At 47.1% G+C, this 24,601-nt stretch overlaps 11 protein-coding genes across 11 annotated transcripts; 6 read left to right on the plus strand and 5 right to left on the minus strand.

Annotated features, from left to right (window-relative positions):
- Nucleotides 1–85: 85 nt before the first annotated feature.
- N7481_007379 (uncharacterized protein) lies at nt 86–1,317 on the minus strand (the record flags this gene model as incomplete). Its single annotated transcript, XM_057266598.1, has 3 exons — nt 86–389; nt 447–1,160; nt 1,217–1,317. 3 exons carry the CDS (start codon nt 1,315–1,317, stop codon nt 86–88), a joined length of 1,119 nt encoding a protein of 372 aa, XP_057120799.1.
- Nucleotides 1,318–3,561: 2,244 nt separating this feature from the next.
- N7481_007380 (uncharacterized protein) lies at nt 3,562–5,016 on the plus strand (the record flags this gene model as incomplete). Its single annotated transcript, XM_057266599.1, has 1 exon — nt 3,562–5,016. The coding sequence occupies one exon, from the start codon at nt 3,562–3,564 to the stop codon at nt 5,014–5,016; it is 1,455 nt and encodes a 484-aa protein (XP_057120800.1).
- Nucleotides 5,017–6,203: 1,187 nt separating this feature from the next.
- Nucleotides 6,204–8,702, minus strand: N7481_007381 (fungal specific transcription factor domain-containing protein; the record flags this gene model as incomplete). The annotated part of the gene is made up of 5 exons (XM_057266600.1): nt 6,204–7,296; nt 7,375–7,846; nt 7,943–8,027; nt 8,090–8,491; nt 8,610–8,702. 5 exons carry the CDS (start codon nt 8,700–8,702, stop codon nt 6,204–6,206), a joined length of 2,145 nt encoding a protein of 714 aa, XP_057120801.1.
- Nucleotides 8,703–9,137: 435 nt separating this feature from the next.
- N7481_007382 (MFS transporter) lies at nt 9,138–10,873 on the minus strand (the record flags this gene model as incomplete). Its single annotated transcript, XM_057266601.1, has 3 exons — nt 9,138–9,392; nt 9,451–10,477; nt 10,548–10,873. The coding sequence occupies 3 exons, from the start codon at nt 10,871–10,873 to the stop codon at nt 9,138–9,140; spliced, it is 1,608 nt and encodes a 535-aa protein (XP_057120802.1).
- A 416-nt stretch (nt 10,874–11,289) lies between these two features.
- On the plus strand, nt 11,290–12,708 carry N7481_007383 (NAD(P)/FAD-dependent oxidoreductase; the record flags this gene model as incomplete). The annotated part of the gene is made up of 2 exons (XM_057266602.1): nt 11,290–12,108; nt 12,214–12,708. 2 exons carry the CDS (start codon nt 11,290–11,292, stop codon nt 12,706–12,708), a joined length of 1,314 nt encoding a protein of 437 aa, XP_057120803.1.
- Nucleotides 12,709–13,032: 324 nt separating this feature from the next.
- On the minus strand, nt 13,033–14,570 carry N7481_007384 (M20 family metallopeptidase; the record flags this gene model as incomplete). The annotated part of the gene is made up of 5 exons (XM_057266603.1): nt 13,033–13,313; nt 13,372–13,502; nt 13,559–14,153; nt 14,201–14,372; nt 14,451–14,570. 5 exons carry the CDS (start codon nt 14,568–14,570, stop codon nt 13,033–13,035), a joined length of 1,299 nt encoding a protein of 432 aa, XP_057120804.1.
- A 564-nt stretch (nt 14,571–15,134) lies between these two features.
- N7481_007385 (fungal specific transcription factor domain-containing protein) lies at nt 15,135–17,184 on the plus strand (the record flags this gene model as incomplete). Its single annotated transcript, XM_057266604.1, has 7 exons — nt 15,135–15,235; nt 15,388–16,026; nt 16,077–16,213; nt 16,282–16,483; nt 16,551–16,713; nt 16,792–17,076; nt 17,134–17,184. 7 exons carry the CDS (start codon nt 15,135–15,137, stop codon nt 17,182–17,184), a joined length of 1,578 nt encoding a protein of 525 aa, XP_057120805.1.
- Nucleotides 17,185–17,409: 225 nt separating this feature from the next.
- On the minus strand, nt 17,410–18,907 carry N7481_007386 (M20 family metallopeptidase; the record flags this gene model as incomplete). The annotated part of the gene is made up of 5 exons (XM_057266605.1): nt 17,410–17,668; nt 17,724–17,867; nt 17,936–18,512; nt 18,567–18,744; nt 18,809–18,907. 5 exons carry the CDS (start codon nt 18,905–18,907, stop codon nt 17,410–17,412), a joined length of 1,257 nt encoding a protein of 418 aa, XP_057120806.1.
- Nucleotides 18,908–19,283: 376 nt separating this feature from the next.
- On the plus strand, nt 19,284–21,262 carry N7481_007387 (uncharacterized protein; the record flags this gene model as incomplete). Its single annotated transcript, XM_057266606.1, has 9 exons — nt 19,284–19,499; nt 19,553–19,831; nt 19,911–20,303; nt 20,355–20,473; nt 20,530–20,652; nt 20,709–20,825; nt 20,880–21,009; nt 21,088–21,165; nt 21,230–21,262. The coding sequence occupies 9 exons, from the start codon at nt 19,284–19,286 to the stop codon at nt 21,260–21,262; spliced, it is 1,488 nt and encodes a 495-aa protein (XP_057120807.1).
- Nucleotides 21,263–22,238: 976 nt separating this feature from the next.
- N7481_007388 (MFS general substrate transporter) lies at nt 22,239–23,660 on the plus strand (the record flags this gene model as incomplete). The annotated part of the gene is made up of 5 exons (XM_057266607.1): nt 22,239–22,341; nt 22,393–22,404; nt 22,461–22,705; nt 22,761–23,440; nt 23,501–23,660. 5 exons carry the CDS (start codon nt 22,239–22,241, stop codon nt 23,658–23,660), a joined length of 1,200 nt encoding a protein of 399 aa, XP_057120808.1.
- Nucleotides 23,661–23,667: 7 nt separating this feature from the next.
- Nucleotides 23,668–23,879, plus strand: N7481_007389 (MFS general substrate transporter; the record flags this gene model as incomplete). The annotated part of the gene is made up of 2 exons (XM_057266608.1): nt 23,668–23,811; nt 23,841–23,879. 2 exons carry the CDS (start codon nt 23,668–23,670, stop codon nt 23,877–23,879), a joined length of 183 nt encoding a protein of 60 aa, XP_057120809.1.
- Nucleotides 23,880–24,601: the final 722 nt, after the last annotated feature.

Below are 24,601 nucleotides of genomic sequence, written 5' to 3' on the forward strand. Positions count from 1 at the left end.
GGAGTAGCTTAGAGTCACTTTCCGCTAAGAATGTTGATCAAATGCAAGCAAATTCATCTGCCCAGCAGGTGGAATTTATCATGATCTAGGAACTACGATACAACAAAGTGCCAAAACCGAGTCCATCGAATCCACCGGATGTTGTTCCATAGTTTCCACCTCCACCTTCCACGCCACTTGTAGAATTAACATTCACCCAGTCTCGATAGGCGTCAGTCCACGACGAATCTAATCCCTTCAACTGTCCATAGTGCGCCGACAACAACTCAAATCCGGGACGAACAGTTCCACGTGAGTTGTTTGAAATAACAGTCTGATTACCCTGGTAACTGTTGTACGCAGTGTATGGAACATCCTGACCGACGTTATACTTCCCAATATACTCGGCACTTATCTCAATATATCAGTATAAGCAGACATGGAGGGATAAAAGGGACTAAACTCACGCATTGAGGATTTCATTGCTGTACTCCGCAAACAGATCGTCGCCTTGGTTGTATGCTTGTTGTGCAACAACCCCGAAAAGCACGGCATCCAGCGTAGAGTGACCCTGATCCCGGCCTGCTTCCTGGCCCTGGGTTAGGATCTTGCTGGATCCTGACTCAGTATAGTTGGCGATCGCGAATACGGGCAAGGCGCCATTTGAAGGGCCCGTCCGAATATAGTTCACAGCATTCCTATACATGGTTTCATTATCGGTGAACACCCCAATTGCGATCAAGGAGGCAAGATTGCACAGATCCCAATTGGCCCAGTAATGATAATAATCCTGGCCATTATGATCCTCTAGGAAGATTGTATTCATGGGTGCGAATACATTGGCCAGCATGGTTCCCATCGCGGTCTTGTTATCACTATTCCAACCAGAGTAATCCGACATAAGTTCGGCGGCATTGGCCATCTCGTACCCATATAGGCCGGAGGCAAGAAACTTGTCGCTGGTTCCGCCAATAGATGTCAATGTCGCTGCCCAAGAGCTGAGGATATTGACGGCTGCATCCGCAAAGCTTGTGTCATTCGAGATTTTCCAGCGGAGCGCGAGCTGGTAGGCGGCTGCAGCATCACGGTAGAGATATTGGTAATTTTCGGAATCCACGCCATTAGCACCGCGATAGACAATCTCCTGCGGTGTAGGCTGGTACGACGCCTGTGCGTAGGAACTTGCTGTCAACAATGTCCAGGTCGTGTTCCATGGCTCGTCAGCGTTGGCTCATGCGTGTTGATGCGTTCGAAGTCTTTGGCGGTATGAAGAGCCCCAGGATGAACGAAAGCCGTCACGGCTGTAGATAAGGCGAGAATCGAAGCAATTGATAGCATTGTGGGTAATGGCCCAAGAAGAGCGATGGGCGTTCGAAGTGTGCTTGGGCGGATGGTTTTAAATCTAGACTGGAAGCATCTTTTAGTATGATCGAGCAAGAAATGACGGCTTCCTTCAGAACCTTAAAATATTGGATTGAGACAACGGCCTGTTGTCAAAACTTAGCTAACTACCGGAATATGCGACTGATCGGCATAGCATATTGCTGTGGAGAAAGGGAGTGTTTCATGTCTCCATGCAAAAAGGGGGTGGGTTAGTCCTGAGGGCCCCATCATTTATATCCCTCTGAAACAGGAAGAATATAAGCCACTGAAGAGTCAAACGCTTTGCAGAATGGACGATGGAAGTTTAATCCAAATAGGCAAAATTACGGTGGAACGTTTTGCGCACAGGCTTTTCATGTCGATCACAGCTTTCCTAAGGTATATAGCCGGGAAGAAGGTTGGCCTACCATAGGATGCGCCAATGGACTCCATTATGACGACTGATCCACTTATGACAGGGATTTCAGGAGAGAAGAAGAACTGTTATCGGAAGATGTCCGTGAACTGCTCCGGACACGAGATGAAAACTTGTCAACCCGTAGAGGGCTATAGTACTGGACTGGGAGTTCCAATAGCTAGGAGAAATTCCCTATGTGCAAGCTTAATATGATACGGTATTATTTGGAAAGACGAAGCAGACAATAATCGGATATTAAATACAGAAAGCAGACGCGACAGACTTTTGAGTGGGTTTTCTAGTATTGTATACGCGTCTAAACCCCAATCGATTGTTGTTCAACCTTGGTCACGGTAGTATTAATGAAAAAAGTTATCACAGTCTTGGAGAAAGAGAAATAACTTTATATATAAAATGCGATGGCTCCATTTGGAAAGAGAAATAACCTGATTTATCTCCGAAGCTTTCTCAAATTACTAGGAGTCGACCGCAATCATGACTATCTGATTTGACCTTGTCTGAGGAGTAGGCAGGGTCTTACATATTCTCGTCCTACTAGATTTCTTTCCCACAACCTCCAAAACTTCTTTGAGATTGTGGCGCGGCGGTGTTATAGACAGCAGATCCGCCAAAACGATATCTCCACCGCATGCGGAATATACTAATGGTGCTCTACAGCGCAATTAAATGGGAGCTGTCAGAAGGAAAGAAAAACGAAGAGAGAAAGAAGAAGGTGTTGTGATAGAAATGAAGGACAGATGGACATGAAGGAGGAAGCGAACCCTCCTCAGAGAAAGTCTACGTGGTCGGGCCTTGAACATTTTCGCCAAACATTGAGGAAGTCTGACTTCACGTTACTAAGACAAAGAAGTTTGCAATGGTTCATTTTTCCTTGAATTCGGATGGCCAATCAACGATGAAGTCTTCGGGTAGCAAGACGAGCATGTTTGCCAAGGTCCATCTCTCCTAATGTTGATATCACTTGGTCTCGAACCATAAACTGGACAAACAAACGAAATGGCCACGGTCTAGATCTGAGAGCCATATACAACCATCCCAGACACATTGGGGCCAATTGCTCGGTCCAGCACCGCCCCGACGGCGGAGGAGAATCCATGCCTGTCGTAATGGTGTCCAGAGAAGAATTTTATTTCCCAAGACGGGTTATCCTTACCCTTGGTCCGGAGAAGACGGCCAGTTTTTCTTATAGTCTGCGCACAGCACTGGGAATTGATAATTAGTTAGTTCTCTGAGAGCCAAGTTCGGGGACCCCGGCTTCGACATCGTGCGGAAAGACTCGCTGGAAAAAGTAGTGAATGAACCAAACTACTGGAAGCAATTGGATTATAGCGGGACAATCGAGAAGTACAAAGACGAGCATCCGAATATCAAGGCAGCGTTAAATGATGCCCTAAATACATGGGGGTCGAAGCAGACAAATATCAACCACATAAATGCGGCAAATGCTGCCACCAATGCTAAACTCGCCATGGGGTGTACGTGATCCCGATGGGGGAGATCTTATGGTCGGGAGGTTACAGAAAGAATGGGGCGGAACGTGTATGTTAAGAGTTAATATAACCAGTATTTCCTTTTGGTGCGTCGAATAGATGCGTTTATATAGTAGTAATGAGACAGCGAGGTTTAAAGAAGTGGCTCTTTGCCCCTCTCTAGCGCTAAGCGGAGGGGTTCGGGGGTCCCAGGATACCCGCTAATCATAGTGCTCAGGCTATATAATCGCCTCCCTCCCTCCCGCCGTCCATCTCTTCTACTCCCCGCCACATCTCACGACATTTCCCATCATGATTCAAAACCTCCCCGGTGAACTTCTCATAACGATTGCAGGATATCTTCTGTACTCTTCGGACCGTCTCCACCTTGCCAGCTGCTGTCGTCGATTCCGACTCAGTGTACCCCTCCTAAAGGAGGCATACACATCAATTAATGTCCATTATTTCTGTGAGAAATCTCTCCGCCAGCTGGTAGAGATTCTTCTGGAAGCCCCAGACCTTGCAAAAAGAGTCACCCGTATATCGCTTGCGAAATCAAAAAACCCACCTTGCAAGTCTCATCTATCCACCTCTCATCCGACGCATCGGTCCTGCAACCAGTCCGTTTCGGACTTGATACAACGTCTTACACCGTCAGACGTTGAATCCAAAGTATGGATGGCAGCAGCTACAGCTACTCCTGGAGAGGAATATAGTTATCTGGGCCAAGATCTCTGGCTAACAATGTTACTCAACTGTGTGCCTAATATTACATCACTGGAGATGGAGTGGGGAGGGCACACCGAAATCTCGGAACGATTCCTGGAGTTCATGTCCCGGAATAATGGGTTTTCGTGTCTTACCGAAGCAACCATACAGGTACCTTTCAACTTCGGGTTCGAATTTCAATTTTATAAAATTGCGCCTTTTTTCCGACTACAATCTATGCACAAATTCAAAGGCACGTTGATCGCTGACTTGGAGGATCAGAGCAGAGTCAATTTCGCTGATCTGATCCCCATAAAGTCATCGCCTATTGAACATATTCATCTAGTGGAAGCAAGTTCACATAATGGCTTCATGCCTCTTATCTCCGCCTGCAGAAACTTGAAATCCTTCACCTGCCTAACGCGAAGCGGATGGGCATATCTGGACTACTGGGCTTATAACATGAATTTTATTCCTCTATTAATTCAGGACTATGGCCAATCTCTTATGTCAGCGAAAGACAGCCTGGAAGATTTATACATCGATGTCTCATATCCGGAGACGAATAATCAGCTGGGTTGGATCGGTAGCCTGACGGAGTATACAAAGCTCAGAACTCTGCACCTGCGATTATGCGACCTGCTACATGTGGATTTGGACAGAATTCCTGACTATGAAGCAGATGGCTTTGATTCCGTCTACGATGTACCGACCTTCATTCCTCCGGTCGACGCTCTGCCTGTCTCGTTAGAACATCTCTATGTGTCAGACTTTGAGTGGCCCTTCTCGATAGGCCTGAGGGAGCTAGAAAAGTTGGTCCGTGCAAAGGACAAATTCACGCGCTTGCGAGTTATTGATATCGAAGGTCTTTGGCAAGATGAACTAAAAGACGTCCATGCTTTGACGACCAATCTCAGGCAAGCTTATGAGGAGGTCGGTGTTGAATTGAATGTACTTCACTATGATGTCGAGGTGGAGCACCGTGGTAAGCCGGAAGTTGAGTGTGAGGATCATTGGTCTCATCAGATTGGGGATATTTTCGAGTTTGATTTTACTTGAAGGGATGAAGGCCTAGGACTCGTGGTTGATTTTGATGATTCTGATGGCCTGGGGGCTCCTATGGAGTGAACAGAAAAGAAGAAGAAGAAGAAGACGTGTAGAGATGAGGAGAAATCAAAAATGCCAAACTTGATCTTCTCAGTACCGGACAAGACTTCTTCGTTGGCCAGGTGTGAATGACCTTTCTCACAACGAATCCGGGTCAGTTCAAATTTTACTCATATGCCGGTGCGTCTCTTTCACCGTTCTACACACCCTTCCAATTTCCCGATGGAGTAGTCCCATTGACAATGTGTTCGCAAACCTCCTGGAGTGGCTTCTGGCTGACATTTTTACCGAAGAACAAAGCCCGTCGTCTCTAACCATGCCTTTCCTTGTCCCCAGAATTCGTCTGGAAGCCACCCGCCAGATTCTCTAATCAGTAATCCGGGCGTGTGTTGATTTGTGACTCTCTTGCGGATCAAGACCAGTGGCAACAGAACCCCACCTTATCGATCAAATCCAGAACGCTGATGAAATCTCCCGCAAAAGGATTACTGAAATGGGTATACGAGTTGCACAGCGCCAGCCTCGAATTCATTGATATCAAGGGATCTTCAAGAAAGAGAAGACAGCATGTTAACTGGGGGCACATTTATCAGGTGATTCTCATCTATGGCTGTCGATATCTATGCATATCCAGCTGGAGTACTTCCAAGTGCCCTCATACAACTTCCAGGAGCATCTATCAATGCAGCAGTCCCCTATGCTGCCGCACTGGTGATCATCTCACACCCACCATTTGTCTTTAAATGTCATCTTCATTCCTTCCACATCATACATCCATTTCTCTACATTGTCATATTTTTCTATCCTGTGAAGATGTGTTAGCTAGCCTAGCCTCGGCGAAATTGGATTCCATTTCCCTCTTCGCTGGATTCACAACGTAGAGCTTTGGGATAAAGGCAGTCTACTTACCTATCTAATAAACCGAATTGGGTTGAGGTATGATTTTTGTCAGGCACGTCAAATTCGTGTCAATTAACATACACGCCACGCATTCGCACACAGTCGGCTCAACTCATGGTTCAAAAAAACCATAATTGCTCTTAGCATGCAGACATTGGATGAAGTAATACGCCATGTCCAGAATAAGGCCCAACCTCCCGAAGGCGTGTTTTTAAAAACCCGGCTAATGTAACAAACAATCAAAAGAAAGACGCTGACTGAACACTCGGAAACGAATAATCCCACTGAAGCACATCCGAAAAGATAAACTCCTCCAGGTTGTGAGCCATCTGACTATCGAACTGTGACTGTCCGACAGATCCCGGTAATTGTTCATCAGAAATGGGCGGCATCATACCCCCACCTCCCATTCCTGTCGACATAATAGGAAGCTGACCAGACCCCGGAGCCAATTGGGTGGTCACGGATTCCATAACCGGCACAGTTCTAACATAAGACGCACCAGATGGCGTGAAAGGGGTAGAGATGTCTTGAGCAGACTGATTTTGAAATTCTGGGTTCTGGGCTCGGTATTTGGCAAGTACCTGATTTAGAGAGTCGGAAAGATTTTGCGCAGCCCAGGAGTGACACCTTGCGCCCTCGAGGATACGAAGGGCCTCGGCGACATCGCCATGACTGATTTCATCCTGAAGTGAGCCCGAGCCATTGATATAAGCGTCCATTAATAATGCGATACAAGCAAGGAACACCCCATAGCGAATTGCCGATAGCCGTAGCCGGATTAGTACGAATGGATGCTGCGCGCGTTCGAGTTGTGACTCAGCTCTGATGAGCTGGCGTGCGGATTTGAGACAGATTTCTCGTGACGTAGCGTACATGGGGCTTTTACTGGGCCCGGATGTGAGATACCGAAGATGAAGCTTGCAACGCTGAGTGTGGATGACCAGGTTGAGTAGGTAGGCGTGAACGAAGATTTCGGCAGAAGTTGGCTCTGGATTGTCTTCGTAGGTGTCGAGATTGAGGAAGAAGGGGGTATCATGGATAAACTGGTCGAGTTGGAAGTCTAGTTTCATGATATGTGTGGAATCTCCTGGTCCACTGGAGTCTGCGGCTGTTTGGCTTTGGTCGACGGTGCGTCGTGCGATTTCTGCCATGCGGATGCGTTGAAGGAAATATGACATCTCTGTTGGATGGGAGAGGGGAAATTCTGTCTGGCAGCCATTGTCGACAAGATCGGCATCGTTTATGTTGCGAGGTTTCTTAACTATCATGTGTTTTGGGTGGGTTTGATATACGCCTTCATTTGGCCCGCCGTAAAGCACAGCTAATAGCCTAAGGCCATGGTGTTAATAACATCCCAACACATATGATTTCATTAAGAGCTGTTTGTTTCGAAAGCTCGGTACTTACCAGTCGGTAGCGACGAGATACCACCAAACGCGCCGACCCATCTCGGCTCGAATTGTATTTGCAGAAGCCGCATTCGATTCGTGATCGATACGATGTAGTCCAAGCTCGCGGCTCAATAATAGACCGGTAGATATCAATGATCGATAACGAAGAGAAACCCCTTCTGTATTGCATACGGCAAAGGCCAGGATAATGATTCCTTGAATCGTTTCCAAGGCGAGAGGTGGCCCATTTTCGCCGCTCTTGATCACGTCCATCGCGGATTTAACCCATAAGGGAGTTTGGGCATTGGCCTCGACCGCAGATGGGAAAATAGAATCCTCTCCTTCGACTTCATCGTGCCATGACCAGACTTCGATGGTATTGGCGATAATGCCAAGAAGGAGAACGAGATGACCCAGCTCAATTGGTTCCTGGTTCTCAATTTTTCGATAGAGGCTATCGATTGTAGCGGGGAGCGAGGGATGGTGGACTACATGGTGTATGTAGCTAACGTTGGTAATGAATTTGTCTAGAATGAATCTGGTCTCGTTGTGGAACGGTAACCATACACAACGCGCCGATTTACCGTTCTGCACTGTGAAAGTTGGAGCGCTTGGGATATTCCGAATGTGTTCGAACTTGAACACGAGGTCATCAACGTAGATTGGTTCCTATACCAGCCATGATAAGCAAGGCTTGGCCTTAATCAAAGCCAAGACTGCGTAATGCTTACCCGAGAGCTTTGGACCATGGAGACGCGCTCCAGGTGGGCCACCACGTCCTTGACTTGGTCCAAACGGGGCGACTCGGACGATGATGGCGATCCCGACTGACCCACCTCGATATGGGCACGGGGCGATGGTGACGGATGATGTTCTATCTGGTGGGTGGCTGTGCTCGTGCTCAGTGCAACACGCCTCTCCAAATCTGCAGCAAGCCTTCGGAGTGACTGCACCTCTTGAAGTAGTTGTGTTTGTCCAGTGCTGGTCGGAGATATGAAAGGGCTGGTTGTAGTAGCCGGGAGTGACGGTGGCTGGTCGGAGCTGCTAGTTGGTACGCCGGTATTCGTCGCAGCAATAACTGGAGATACGAAGGAGGCCGTAACAGGCAGTTGTTCATGTTGCTGCTGCTGCTGCTGTTGTCCAGGAATCTGATGATCAGCTAATGTTGTGGCTCTCTGACCAGCCGACGGGCCAAAGTGACATGTTTTCCCGCGCGATACACAATTTGTACATGGTAAAGGTCGGTCACACCGGAGCTTCCGTGCCTGCAGAATTCGCACGAGTATTGGCCTTTACGATGCGAACGAGGGGCTTCGGGTCGTGCTGACGGCATGCTGTTGGCATTGCAGAATGCAAGAGAGTATTCCGTGGGTATTCCGTTGATATAACAGACCGGGGACTATTGTTGTTGCTTTGTTCCTTCCTCCATGGAGATAGTATACCCGCGGGTATTCCGCGGCAGTCATCCCCACCACATCAGCCAATCAGCAACGTCGAATATGCAGGATTAGTTGTAGTAGTTCGCCTGGAGCTATACAGACAAGTAATTGAAAGATTGAGATAGTTAGAACATAAAATTCACAGCCGGAAAAATGTACCGGTGCATTCAAGTCTAATATACCGAGTTAAAAGTAGAGAAACGGCTAGCTTACTGACATGGAAAAGAAGAAAGAGAAGTAGAAAGATCTAATAACACTGAAGAACAGAGAGAGAAGTGTTGTCTCAAGAGGGAAATTATCAGAACGAATTTCAGACTCGAGCAAAACAAGCCTCGTCCCTTCAGAACTCAACCTTGAAGACCTTAGACTCGCGAATGCGTTCGCCGTATCGGTAGAAGACGAAAGGCACAGGTATGAACGCAACGGCGATGAATCCCAAAAGCGAATTTCCCCAGCCGTACCCGAGCTTTGAAAACATGGCCGGACCAGCGAGTGGGATCAAAGCGCCGATCAGACAGCGTACCATGGTATTTGCGGCCGTTGCTGATGCTGCATATACTGTATAGGCATCTACCAAATACATAGTAGTTGCCATCTTGAATAAGGTTAGCACAGAAAAACATTAAGCGAGAATGGTGAGAAATTCCACTCACAAAAGCAATAACCATTCCTGCGGCAATGAAAGCCGTACCGATGATGGGGACAATCCAGTGAGTACCGAAGTGTGCGGTCCAACCGTATAGGAACAGTCCGATAGGCGTGATGATGGCACCAACAACGAGGACGGGGAGTCGGTACTCAGGTTTGGCTGGTCCACCATGTTTTGAAGTTAGGTACTTGGAGACTTTATCTGAGGTACCACCCGAGATGAACAGTCCAATGATGGAACCAACTCCTAATCCTAGAGTCGCTAGGCCCGAGGGACCGGTCCCAAAACCATACTTCTTGGTCAAAAGCTCCGGGAAGGTGGTGAAGCATAAATAAAGATAGGCGTAGACCAGAGCACAGTACAGCGACAGCAAGAAAATGATCGGCGAGATGAGCATTTTAACAGGGCGCCAGATAGAAAACACGAAAAGCTGACGTGGTGATTTGCCAGTGTCCAATGCCGACCGGAGATCCTGGTTGCAAGTTTCCTTGCGCAGTTTCTCTGTTTTGCGCTTCAGGATCACGTATGGGTATGACTCTTGAAGGAACATGACCGGAATTGCGATCGCGCCGATGATAATGGCCATCAGCCAAAATGCCCAACGCCATCCTTTAACAGGGGCGATGTACCCAGCGCAAATAGGTCCGATGGAAGGTCCCAGGATGATACCAATAACGTAGGCGGACATTGCTTTGGCTCTTCCCTCCGCTGATATCATGTCGGCTACGGAGCCCGGGCCGAGAGTGACAGGGCATGACCCCATGATACCGGCGAGGAGTCGAAAGACGATCAGTGACCCCATACTATTTGCCACAGCGCAGGCCACATTGAAAACAATAAAGAGGACAATGCAGATCTTGTAAAGAATAGTTCTGCCGTAAATTTCCGAGAGAGGTGCAATGATAGATGGTCCGAAGGTGTAACCGATTAAGAAGACCGTAGTGACAAAGGCCCCGAGAATCTCATTCGTTGAATTGAAATGTTCCATGATATCGGTAGTCACCGGAGAGCTGACGGTCGAGGTTGTCGGCCTAAATGCAATTGACAATTAGCTGCCATGCTGTGAGTATTGACCAAGGGAGTGGGAGGAGCCCTTCATACGAAAGTAGGGTCATTAAAGAAACGATGGAGATGTTCAAAAACTTCTTCCTTGTCGACCAATTGAGTGGATGTGCAGGATCTTCCGGACCTTCGAAGTCTACGACATTTGGATGGCTCTGTTTTTGCTCCTTCAACTCGCCAGCTGAATCGTGCTCAATATCGGTGTCGAGCGAACTCACTGGGCCCGAGTCCCGAACTTTGTCGTTTGGATCGGCCATTTTCGTTTCAAAAATGCACAATTTGGGAGACCAGATGCTGTAGAAGCAAAGCTGAGAGGTTAAAAAATCAGCAGATGATTGATTAAAAGAAGTATCAACAGTGTACATAACTTGACGAACAGCTGATATGAACAACAGAGGGCGAAAGTATGCATATCGGGCGGGGCCGCGGATAGACTCTGATTGGCTAGTTCGGAGCTGCCGCGGGGAGATCCGTGGGCGGGTCTCACGCTAGTCTACTTTGGGATCTCCGCGGACTCCATGGACTTAACATTTGTTTAATGTCCGAGTCAATCAGCTCTACTCCCGCTGTTCTACAGTTGATTTTTATTCCTTTCTTCTGTATTCTGTTCTCTTCTTTCTCGGGCTCTCATGGCTGGTTTCCGCCTGCTTCATCTGGTTAGATCTGACCAGGCACCAGCTAGCTACCCCGATCTGCCCAGTCGGGTTCATTTTCTTTTCTTTCATCTCAGCTTACTTTTTATTTTCTCAACTTTCCTCCTCCCCCTCCACCTACCATCGCCATGACTTCCGATAAAGTCAAAGTATTCACCAAAGCATTTGGTTTCTTTATTCCCTATCTCGGTCGCACAGCTATCCAACGTGTCGCGGCATATGGCCACAAGTGGACCTACGAAAACACCCCCGGTGCAAAGAACGTTGTTGTCCTGGGTGGCTCATTCGCGGGAATTGAGCTCGTAAAGCGACTATCCGAGACGCTACCAACTGGATATAAGGCTGTATGGATCGAAAAGAACTCCCACCTCAACTTTTCGTTCAATTTCCCCAGGTACTCCGTTTTGGAAGGACATGAGCGTGCAGCCTTCATTCCATATGACGGAATTGCAAAGGACGCACCGCAAGGAATTGTCACTCGCATACAAGACAAGGCAATCGGTATAACAGAGAATAATCAAATACAACTCGCCTCCGGAGATAATATTGATTTCGAATATCTCGCTATCGCGACAGGCTCGTCTCAGCCATTACCCGTCCAGGTGACCTCAACTGAGCGAAATGAGGGTTGTCATGAGCTCCAAGGTGTGCAAAAGACCATCAAAGCGAGTCAAAAAATTGCCATTATCGGCGGTGGGGCTGTGGGTGTCGAAATCGCTAGCGATATTAAGGATTTCTATCCAGACAAGGAGGTCACCTTGGTTCATTCTCGAGACCAGCTACTAAACAATTTTGGCAAACGATTTGGGGACTACACTTTAAATGCTCTACAGGATGAGCTTAAAATCAGAGTGCTGTTGAATGAGCGGCCTGTTATACCCGGAAATTTTGCGCGAGCAGCTTCGCTGAAGTTTTCCGACGGGCGGGAGGAGCAGTTTGACTTGGTTGTAAGTTATATCAGAGAGAAAGAAGAGCCTGTATCTTGTTCTCGATTACTTGATGAGAATTTCTTCTCGGTAATTTCATCTCAACCTGCTAATGCTCCTCCTTAGATTGGCTGCACCGGCCAACGACCTAATTCATCCATCCTTGCGAGCACTTATCCCAACACCCTCTCCAAGAATTCTCGCATTCTCGTCCGATCGACACTTCAGGTCTTCGACTCCACAAACGTCGAAAAGGATCTTCCTATCTTCGCCTTTGGAGATGTCGCAGATCATCCCGGCCCGCGAATGGCCCGCGCAGGCTTGATGCAATCGGGGGTGGTTCTGGATAACATCCTGGCCAAGATCAACGGCCAAGCGCCCAGCCACACATATACACCCAATTGGTTTGTCGAGGGCGCCATAAAATTGACCTTGGGCAAGAACCACGAAGTGACTTACACGATGGATAACGATGGATCGGACATCATGATTCCCGATCGGAATGGGAAGCTGGATCTTGAAATTGAGGCTGCGTGGAAACGGTATGGGGTTGATTTCAAGCAAGCCAACAAAGGCAAGGCAGAATGCGAAGTTCAAACTCCTGCCGCTGTTCAGCTTTGATGGAGACAGCTACTTCCAAGCATTTTCTTTTGGGAAAGACCTTCATTTGCATATATTTCATTCATACTCTGTGACAATAAACTATCCTAGAATATTCTATTCGCCAAATTCATCTCCATTGCCGAAAATTTGTCTGCTCCTGCTACTGGGAATGACACCTTCCTCATTTATTCCTCCAAGGCAAATTACTTCAAAGAGGTACAGTTCCCGACAGGCTGGATACATTGCTTCAGGTCGAACCGCGGGTCGTTCTTTTTGAGGGGGGAATACACTCTGCCCGCGTCCGCTGGTATGAATTAATCATATCATCTGCATAGTGTCCAGCTAGCAAAATCCCGCATTCGAATCAAACATCCTGGATGTTGAGGGCAGAGAGCGTCGCTTCTTGTCGTCCTCGAAGTCCAATTTCACCTTTTCAGCAAGGCCCTCACTCCTCAGGACGCCCACACCCGCGATGGCCATTCCCTTCGCTGCATGAAGGCAGAGATCATGAGACTCCCTGGTTCCTGCTACTGCAGTAAACCCAGCAGTGTGGTTATTCGCCCCGGGCGCGGCATGGACGCCAACATATGCTTGAATTCCCGGGCACTCGTAAGTTACATTTCCTGGGAAGATGATGAATTAGCCAAGAACAGCATCATGTTGCGGAATTCCATGACTAACCTTGGTCTGTTGATCCAGGAACTCCAGATGAGCTCAGATCACATCGGACCTCGATTCCCATTTGGGACATTGCTTGCGAATACGCTGTTGCCAGGGCCTTGTTGGGTCGCAGATCAGCGTAGGCATTGTGCCTGAAGATTTGTCAGCTATAAGATTTTCAGGAAGAAAGCTAGATAACGACACAAACATCTGAATCTCCAAGGTGCAACCAGCTTGTAAAGCTGCCCCCTCAAAGCAATTTTTCACTCTCTTGAAAAGCTCCTCCGCCATTGCCAGTGTAGGGGACCGGATGTAGCAATCCAATGCAGAAGAGCCAGGGATAATATTCGGCCGCAGTCCACCGTCGGAGATGATACAGTGCACGCGATTGCAAGGATGGATTTGTTGGCGCAAAACCCCTATGCTGTTGTAGGATAGGACAGCAGCATCAAGAGCATTTACTCCTTCCCAAGGTGCCATGGCGGCATGCGCGGTCTTTCCAGTGAAACGAACGGTGAGCTTCAGACTTGCAAGGGTAGGCATGTACGCATCTCCTGTGAAGCCCGGACATTCGGTGAAAGGACCAGGGTGCACCATCATACAAGCATCAACATCCTTATAGGCCCCGGCTTCGATAATTGGAATTTTGCCTCCAAGGCCCTCCTCGGCTGGTGTTCCAACCAGGCGGACGCGCCCTGGAATCTGTTGCTGGTCAAGAGATTTGGCAACTCCAAGGAAGGCTCCGATAGACATCATGGCAATTAAGTTGTGCCCACAGGCATGGCCAATTCCGGGAAGAGCATCTATTTTGTTAGGTTCCTTCTGGACAAAAGATGGCGGGATTACTTACCATACTCCGCGTTGAAAGCTACCACCCGGCCGCCCTCACCGGCCTCTGCAACGAATGATGTATCAAGGCCGTAAGCGTGCCTGGTTACTTTGAAGCCCAAATCTTCGAGCATCGACGTGATGTTGTCGTGGGCTAACTTCTCCTGATACCCGAGTTCTGGATTCTGATGAATCTGTTTAGGAGCGTGTTAGAGGGTTCTAACAGAGACACAAGAACGCGAGTACTCGGCTCTTTCTCTCTGAGATCTGACCTTCTGGTTTATGTCCCATAACTGTGAAGAATATGAATCGATTACGCGCGAGATCTCCTCGGCATTTTCGAAACCATGACTTTCTCCATTGTCAGGTGTCTCGGGGAGTTTGGTCAACATTTTTAACTTTGCTTTCAAGGGCGACAATTGAGAGAGGATCCTGAAGATGGGAGATAATTGGATAAGGCAGCCTTTAAAAGTATCGTCGTCGCTACAAGCCGATTTCGGCGTGTTTGATTTTACTATGTATCAAGATGTCCTAACTCGGCTCGGCCGGGCCGAAGCCGAACATGACTGCCGCTTCGGAGGTCATTCATAGAGCGGGGTTGAGCGGGGGTTTATTGGATTATTGCATTGATTCTGATAGTCAAACGGTAAACCGTCCCGGAAGAAATTGTGAGACGAAATAAACTATTCGTGAAGTCGTACATGGTTGTGGAAAAGATGGTGATTTGATAATACATGACATTTAAGGCAGCAAGGCAGCAACTATAGATTCCCATGTTGGGGTGGGTGGCAACTGGCAACATGCGAGCTTATCGATCGTGCGGCTCTTGGCATCATGGATCCCCCATTCTTCCCCCTCCTTTTGACCCCATGAAAGTGCCTACATTGACCAACAACCATGAGTGAAGCACATAGGTACGCCTTCCGCTTAAAATATACTTGAAGATAATTTGATTAATGAAGTTCTTGCTTGCAGATCTCTCTCGGCCTGTCTACGCTGCAGGAAACAGAAACTCAAATGTGGCGGGCCCGGAAAGATACCTTGCCAGCGATGCCGTGTGAGTAGTTCGGAATGTGTCTTCGTTCCTCCAAGGGCAGTACAGCCGGCAGCTACTGTTTCGGACCCGGAGTAAGTCTTGAATTTCATTGATCTGTTTCTGTGGACATGTTATCGCGTTCTAGGTTCTAATGGTGGTTGATATTGTCTTAGTGCCAAAACGGCCAATCTTGAGTGGCGATTGGAGTTGATAGAGCAACAGCTCCGGCTAGAAATTGATACATTGCGAGAACAGGTTGCTAAAATCTCTCACAATGGCAATTTAGTCCAGCACAAGGGCTCCTTTTCACCACCCAATCCAGCAGCCCTCTCGGCAGTGTCGCGGAACATCTCTTACAATACTGCCTCCCCTCCGATTACTGATGAAAGCGAATGGGATGAGCTGTACGAATTCTTTTGCACCAATTGCAGCTCAACAATTGCGGTAATAGACGACCAGCTATTCTCGGCTAGTGAAGCCATGAAGAATCACCGACTGATGTCGGCTGTCATAAGCGCAATTGCTTCCAGGGCCGTTCGCCCCGAAACATACCAATCATATGTCGCGGCGGTTGACAATCTTATCATGCAAACCTTTCAAGGGCCAATGACCGACTTGCTTGGCGTTTATGCCATGATTGTATTTGTAACATGGACTGGACGATCACGCTTAATGGGCTACGTTGCCTCTGTGGCCACCGAATTGAAGTTACATGAAGCCGCGATTGTAATTGGAGATCAAGATACAGAGCATACCCAAGAATTGGTCGAAAAGGCAAGAGCCTGGTTTACCTTATGCTGTTTGGACTTGCAGTATGTCTTATCTTACTGTCTTTCCTTGACTATTAACTGAAGATTTGTAGAACGAACCTCAGTAGGCCCTTTGTCATAAACAACATGAGACAGTATCTGGGTTATGCGAAGTATCTCGTTATGTCTCCCTATCGCCATCCCGTCGATAACCGCATCTGTGACTGCATTCAAGGATTCATAATCGCAGGTACGCATATTATATTTGTGATCTTCGCCTATCTCCGCCTAATTAAATTAATAACTTAAATGCGGTAGGGGATCTGAAAGGAAAGCTACAGAACTCTCAGATGAGGTGCAAGCCATTACCACAAGCGGTCATTGATCTTCTTAATTCTTCCGATGAAGCTGTCGACAAATGGCTGCATGAGATGACGAATAAAGTCCATCCTCTCTACCAAACCTTCTCACAGAAGCAAGATAGGAACCGATTATTGGTACCATTCGGCTTCATGAAGCTGTAAGCCACTCCATTATATTCCTTCACTAGTCTCAAAGTTCTAATTTACTCTTGCTCCCCGCAAAAGCTACATCAATGGTCTCGTGTTGCAAGGTATGGGGTCGGTAGATGACTTGAGCTCAGATCCGGTTCGAATCGAATTCATTCGGCGAGCTCTAGATAGCGCAAGCTTGATTGTCGAAACACAACATGATTCCACATCTTTCCGACGAGCATTCAAATACAGCATAGTAAGTGCGGAGATAGACAAGGTGCTCTTCAAGAATCTTGACCTTTTGCCAGTCTCTGATCGCATCTTGGTCTAATAGGACTATGCCGGGATACCATTATACTACGCAATCTGCTTCATCTTGAAAGCTCTCCCCCTATCTTACAGTTTCGTCGACGCTCGGCGTCTTCTCACCAGGGTTGAGCAAGCAGCGGAGATGTTTGAAGAAGGAGGAGCTCAAGATACCGCGAATGAGCTTCGACGAGACAGAGATAGAATAGCGGCGGTAACCCAAACAGTCCTGACTCCTCGGACTATCCAAGATCCTAGTGGGGACATCCCACTCAGCGAGCTCTTTGATATCCCCAGTTTCATCGAAGATATGGTACGTTAGATCCTGAACTATTAATTGGCTTTCTGTCAGGATTTCTGACAATTTCAGCAGACGTGGGACGAAAACTTCCCAGCATTAGGTATATTTCCTTCGGAGTAAGGATTTGTGAGAAGATCGAGCAACAAAATAATTTATCATTTGATACTATGATGAGACTTAATCAAAAGTCAGAGCACGACGAATTTGGCTGGCTTTGGGATGGGCCCGAAGAAGCCAATATGCCAGAAGAGTGTGCACAATATAATCTTCAACGCAAACAGGCAATACTGTCTGATAAGAGGCACTAACCAATTGGGAAAGCTGGCTGAACCGCGTGTCTATACATCAATTTTGACCTGCCTTCCAGCGACCGGCCTTCTTCATGGCCTCAATGAACTCCTCTTTAACTCCCACTGCGAATTCATCGTTGGTAAGAATGTCGAGGGAAATAAGAGCGTTTGCCTGGCCAGCTTTCAGTGCCTCTTTGTGAGCGAATTTCCCGCAGGACGCTTCACGGAACCCGATTGAATGAGGAAAATCTGTTGCTTCGATGGAAAACATGGCCTGAATTCCAGGGCAAATGTAGGTGCAGCTACCGAAGTCCCTGTACTCAATCGCTTAGCTTTGAAACATACATCTGACAAATTGTCAACACTTACGAGCATCCTGGCTGATCATAAAGTACTCGAGATTCTTCTAATGTCGGCAGTTGTTCCGGCTCCATACCCAAGTACTGTATCATGTAATTGCGATACTGCTCAGCGAGGGTTTCATTTGAGACAACATCTTCATATAGAGCTGTCCTGCAATAGAAATCAGCAATTGTTTGCGTCATATCAATTTCATCTCTTTTCTCAGAAACGGGACATACCAGTCAAGCTCAACACTACATCCTGTTGCAGCAGCCGCAGCACCGAATATGGGCTCAAATCTGGACTTAAGCTCTTCCAGCTTCTGCATTGTGGGAGCCCTTATACTGAATAGACCCTCCGCGTAATCTGGTATTATATTGGATGCCTTTCCCGCCTCGAGAATACATCCTTGAATACTAGAGCCTTTCTCGAGATGTTGACGTAGCATCGCGATTGCAGCATACGCATGCACGATGGCGTCACAGGCGTTCAATCCTTTCCATGGAGCGGTGGCAGCATGCGCTGCTAAGCCATTGAATTTCGCTGTTACTTTCCATGAAGCTTTTGTTAAGCAGAGCGGAGTGCTGAAATCTCGCATCCCGTGTGTCATCACGCAAGCATCAAACCCCTTCCAAGCACCATTTTTCGCCATGATCCATTTCCCGCCACCTGACTCTTCGCCGGGTGTTCCCATAACGACAAGTGTTCCCGGCAAATTATGGACTTGAAGGACCTGCTCGAGAGAAATCGCTGATGCTAAGGAAGAGATCGCAATCAAGTTATGACCACAGGCATGTCCCAGGCCAGGGAGGGCATCTATGTTGCTTAGAGATGTGCTACATAGATGAGGGTATGTGGGCAGGCACTCACCGTACTCTGCGTTGAAACAGACTGTCCTTCCTCCATCAACAACTGAGAATTTCGCCTCAAATGCAGTCTTGAGGCCATATACGCCTCGGCGAACTTTCCACCCACGGCCCTCGAGCCAATTTGACAACAGCTCACAAGCTTTGAACTCCTCAAATCTTGTCTCTGGGTTATTGAAAATCTGAAAAGATGATGTAGGTAAGTTCAAATCCTTTTTTGTGCTTAATAAACGAATTTTGACATACTTCAAGACTTAAGCGCGACAGCTCATCACTAGAGCTGCTTACGGCGCTCACTATCTCCTTGATCATATCGACCGACTGGAGAGTTAAATGCTTAGCCATATTGGTCAATCTTCGCGCAGGAGGATTATGTCAAAATAGGAAATAAGTTCTGGTGAGCCGCGATTTCTCTTTTTACCCTTTGTCTCAAGTTCGCAAGCCATGATTGAGCGTTCCATGAATTCTTTATCATTCGGCTAATGCACTGGTGGTATCTACAAGGTCGGCCGGGCCGACCGATGCGGAGCAATACGAATAGACTTCGACCACCTCCAGGCTTGGCTCTCAACAGCCGAGAGAGTTCAGCCGATAACCACCCTCTCGAGATTCATGAACGTACTAATAGTGCCGTGCTGCCTGCTGGTGGCAAGCACACTGAGCCATCACCATTGCTCTGTTCTTTCTGCTATTGAAGTAACCTACGCTTATGCAAATCATTATGACTGAACCAAGTTCCCGTGACAATCAGCATGGCTCGAGTCCCTCTGACTTGGAAAAGAGTGATATGAAGCATATTCAGGGAGATGATGTCGGAGCGGCGATTCTCAATGGAACAGTTGAACAACTGCAAGTCCAGGACGGTGAAGACCGAACCGTTCTTCGGAAGATTGACAAATATTTACTTCCCATCCTTGCATTCACTTATATGATCCAGGTAGGCTAGGAAACATTGCCACCTAAATCCAATCCTAATCTTATGTTCTGCAGTTCCTCGACAAGTCTTGCATCTCCTACGCTGCACTTTGGGGCATGAAAACAGATGCTCACCTCGTCAACGACCAATACTCTTGGCTCACAACTATCTTCTATCTGGGATACATGGTGGGCGAGTTTCCTATCAATTTGCTCTTCCAGAAGTTTGACATTGCGCGCACTTGTGGCATTTTCATCATCCTCTGGGGCACAGTTCTTCTTTGTATGACTGCTGGTCATGACTTCGCTGGTCTGGCTACGACACGACTCTTTCTTGGCATACTGGAAGCTGGAGTGAGTCCATGCTTTGTCCTTCTAACGGCAATGTTCTATCGAAGGTCAGTTCTTGAATCTATCAACAATGTTCCGATAGTCCTCTTTGGCTCACAAAGTTCACAGATCAGAACAGCCTCTGCGAACATCCATCTGGTTTTCTATGAATGGGGTTGCAAACATTATCGGTGGGCTAATTGCCTATGGAATCGGCCATATACACTCGGCCTTTCCAGCATGGAAATACCCGTTCATAATTTTTGGCTCTGTGACGATTCTTTGGGGTATTGTCTTTGTAGTGGTAACCCCATCTAATCCGACTAAGGCGAAATGGCTCTCGACGAGGGAGAAGGAGGTTGCAACGCTGCGCGTTCTTCAAAACGAAACGGGTATCGATAACAAATCCTTCAAGATGGATCAAGTAAAGGAGTCATTCCTTGACATTCGATTCTGGTTGATCAACCTTCTCTGTCTGGCCAACACTATTCCTAATGTCTGACTCCTTCCCTTTTGTTGCTAACTCGACCAAACTAACAATGCTCAGGGTGCTGTATCTGCCTTCGCCCCGCTCATTGTAAATGGCTTCGGCTTCTCGAAATTCAACTCGACTCTTCTCGGCATGCCATCGGGTGCCTCACAGGTTTTGGGGTTATGGATATCGGGGTATGTTATGAGTTTACCGTGGCGCTTCTCAAATATCTTAACGTCAATTTCTGCAGCTACTTGGCCTCCCGGTTCAACGGTATACGCCACTTTATAATGATTGGTGGGTTACTGGTTGCTCTCCTCGGAGGAGTCCTGATCTTTGTCCTCCCGGACTCCAATCGTATTGGCCGATTACTGTGAGTATTTTCTTGTATAAATCAGAGAATATATAATACTTGCTGACAGTCTCAAGCGGCTATTATCTCCTTGTCGGCTTCAGTGCTACTTTCGTCATATCCTTGACCTTACTGCAGTCCAATGTGGCTGGTCGCACCAAGAAGACGATTTTTACGTCTGCCTTCTTCGTCAGGTGAGTGCTAGCTTCTTCGTGAGCCATTGGTATTATCTAAATATATATGGGTAGTTACTGCGTTGGTAACCTGATCGGGCCTCAACTTTTCTTCGAGCGAGAAGCGCCTCGCTATCAATCCGGGTTTGCGTCTATGATTGCGTGCTTTGCGGCACAGATTGTTATAGTCAGCGTGATGTACGTGGTTAATGCCCGAGAGAGAATAGAAGAGTAAGTCGAACCTCGCAAAGCTCCTTAATTGGGCACTGCTAACGATTTGTAGCGCGATCGTCTCAATGCAAACGTTTCCGAAAATGATCGAACTGCAGTTGTGTCTGTCGGTATATCAGATATGACCGACGTAAGTATCACCAATCAATTCTTTGCCCAAAAGATCATTCTTTCGGTACTGATTACTTTGTCAGATTCAAAATCTGCACTTCCGATATGTCTTGTAGTCTTAACCGGGAGATACTGGCTAATGGAGCGAGCTGAAATTGCTGACAATGGGGCGGCTTTGGTTCTCTAATCGATATGATACTGTATATCACACGATTTTTGATTGCTTTATTCATGAATTGAACCTCCTTCTTTCTCTTTTCTCTTAATGTAACAGTATATTGCCAACCGGAGGGTACGATCGACTAAACAGTAGGCTGAAGAATGACTGCCGTAGATTAGATTAAAGCTTTTTGAGCTGTACACAGTCACACTCTCATACTAGAGTTGTCTTGCGATTGCAGATCTTGAACTTCCTAGAACATTCTGCATGTTCGTGCATTATCAATAACTACACCATTCGTAGGCTGGGTACAGAATTGGATACTCATGATAGCACGCCATTATTCCATATAAGACGATTGTATGACATGACGTGCCAGGACATTCATTTGAAGAAGAAAGGAAGTACACCTGGGCCTTAACTAGCAAGCTGGTTGTCATCTCGTAACTAAGCATTCGGTCGGGCCGAGTGGCCCGGCCGATCATAAAATATCATTAAGTCTCGAAACTGCTAATTCGTTGTGAAGCAACGAAAGAGTCCAGTAATCTTTCTGGAATCTATTTTACATTATTATTCTTTCTATTGTCTTGAGAAGACAGTGATCAAAACTAAACCTATTCGCTTCTTATAGGGTGGGTCATTGTCTTGGAATATCGCCGCTAAAATCAGGAATACCAAAGGTTCAGAGCTTCCTTTGAATGAGCGAAAGAATTCTAAATGGTAGGAGCAATGCCTGAAGTCAAGGCCTGTCAAGGGCATGTGGAAGCGTCAGTCTCCTCTTCCAATGGAATTCGGACAGCCGAAATCCACATAATTGGTCAGCAGTAAGCCCTCCATCTGCGACAATTGACGAGGCAGGGAATCTTAACAGAATCTAGCTCAGGAAAATTTCGGTCTTATCTACTACGATGTTGGTTGTACTTAACAGCAGCATGGGGAGCTCATTGACTGGTAACGCTATTCAATACATCTCGAAGGAATTTGCGGTGAATTCACAAGTTCAAAAGGCTTTGCCAATATCCATGTTTCTAGTCGGTAGGTGTGAAACTTCCAGCCTTGAGAGAACGAGATGCTAATTTGTAATAGGATATGTTTGTGGTAAGCTTCAATCATTACCAATACTCAACAATTGACCAGCTTCTTATTTTAAAAAGGCCCAATTGTATGGGCGCCCCTCAGTGAAGAGTATGGGCGCCGACTCATTGTCATTCTAACATTTCCTCTCTTTGCGGTATTCACAATGGCCTGCGCCTTAGCTCCGAGCTGGTCGGCATTTTTGGCATTCAGACTCCTGGCAGGCATGGTCGGAAGTTCAATCGTGGCACTGGGTCCGGGTATCATATCGGACATCTATCGAGACCCCACAACCAGAGGTTGGAGCATAGCAGTATTTATGGGCGTGCGTCTCAAAAAAAACATTGTTCTTCTGGGGAATCACTGTTAACAAGTGGCAGGTCACTGGATTTGGGCCTATGCTGGGGCCTATCGTTTCAGGATTCATCTCACCAGCCGTAGGCTGGCGCTGGTCCTTCTGGGTCGCTCTGATATTTGCCGGGGTGACAATGATCTTTGTCTTGTGGTTTCCAGAGACTTACCAGCCTGTTCTTGTGAGAATTTATGCCCCCAATCATTTCCCAGAGTCTCAAATGGAAGATCCGCAACCCTTAAAGCACCGGAATCGACAGTGGAAATCAATCTTTCGCGGAGTTCTACTACGGCCGCTTCATCTTCTTTTCACGGAACCCGTTCTTGCTGCGTGCTCTATGTACCTGGCACTTTGCTACTCTATATTTTACATGTCGTTCGCGGTCTTCCCCTACATTTTCCAGGAAGTCTATTCTCTATCGCCAGGTCAGTGTGGATTGGTTCAACTGACAATCGGTGCCGGTTGCGCCTTGAGTCTACCGATCTATTGGGCATACGAGCGGATCTTTCTCGGTTTGGTTGATATTTCTTCTGCACGCAACAAGCAAGAACTTTATCGCTTACCACTTGCGTGTTTGGGTGGTCCATTATTCGTGATATCCCTTTTTTGGCTGGGTTGGTCTTCTCGTGACGATGTTTCCTTCGCAGTACCAATGATGGCTGGTATCCCCTTTGGGATAGGCTTCATGTGTGTCTTCATTGCCATTCTGTATTTTTCCCTGATTCTGATTAAGTCTGTCAAATATATACTGATAAATTCATGAACCAGAAACTATATCACCGACGCTTATCGACTTTACGCCGCATCTGCTAATGCTGCTTCAAGTTGCAGTCGTTCATTCTTCGCAACATTTCTACCCCTTGCTAGTTACCCTATGCTCTCACACCTCGGGATTGCCGGAGCTTGTAGTTTGCTAGGGGGGGCTTAGTGCATTAATGTCTATTGTTCCATTTGTCTTGATATGGAAAGGTGAAGCTATGCGCGCGCGGTCGCCGTTTTGCAATTCTCTAAAGAGCGGCGATGACGACCACAAGGTCTCACATATAAACCGCAGTCCAGCGGAGCAGGAGCAGTTGATGGTTTGAAAACTTGATCTCAAATATCTCAGTACTCATCAGCCTCTATCATGATAAGGGAAATTGTCTAATTGTTTCCTCCCGGTTATTAGATATCTTTCTACAACTTAGGTAGCGAGTTATCAAATGCCAAAAATGCTTACATCGAGCTCCTCTAAATGACTACGATTTTTAATCTCGCGGCTGATAGTTTGGAGGCTACCAAGTGCGTCAGGAAGGACAATAGGATGCCGTCCGAGAAAGCGTTTTCGTTCTCCCTTATCACCAGACTTTCTTTGCCTTTGATAAGTCGTATTTATTGATCTTTCACGTGAGTTTTCTGGCAACAAAGCCCTTCACCAAAGTCTCGGGAAGAGAGAAGTTTCAGAACAGTTGTCATGATGATAAAGAAGGCCCGGATAGGTGCCTCTCGGCCAGTGAGTGAGCAAAACTGGTTCTGTGTATAGCATGGCTGAGACACGGAGCGGGTGGACTTGCGGAGAATTGCTTGTAAACCCAGAGAGTAAACTCCTCAAAATAGTAAAGTGACAATTTATGGGGTATCCGAAGGAAAAAAAAGAATCAGCTTATATTAAATCTCTTCCAATCTCACGTTAGATGCTCCTCTGCCCAGGTGCCTGAGTGTTAGGGATGGTGGTATAGGCTTGTGATCAGAGACTTACAGATAATTAATGGTCATTGTAATTTCCCAGCAATAGAAATATCCATTCACAGCGTACAAAGTCCCGGAAACCTTTGTGATGATAAAGGTCGAATGTTAGCATGAAGGAGGAGAGACATGGTGGACGCGTGT

The sequence above is a fragment of the Penicillium waksmanii genome (genome assembly GCF_028829765.1).
Source record: "Penicillium waksmanii strain IBT 27052 chromosome Unknown utg000007l:1.0-4314555.0:1.0-4317578.0, whole genome shotgun sequence".
Classification (NCBI taxonomy): Eukaryota; Fungi; Ascomycota; class Eurotiomycetes; order Eurotiales; family Aspergillaceae; genus Penicillium; species Penicillium waksmanii.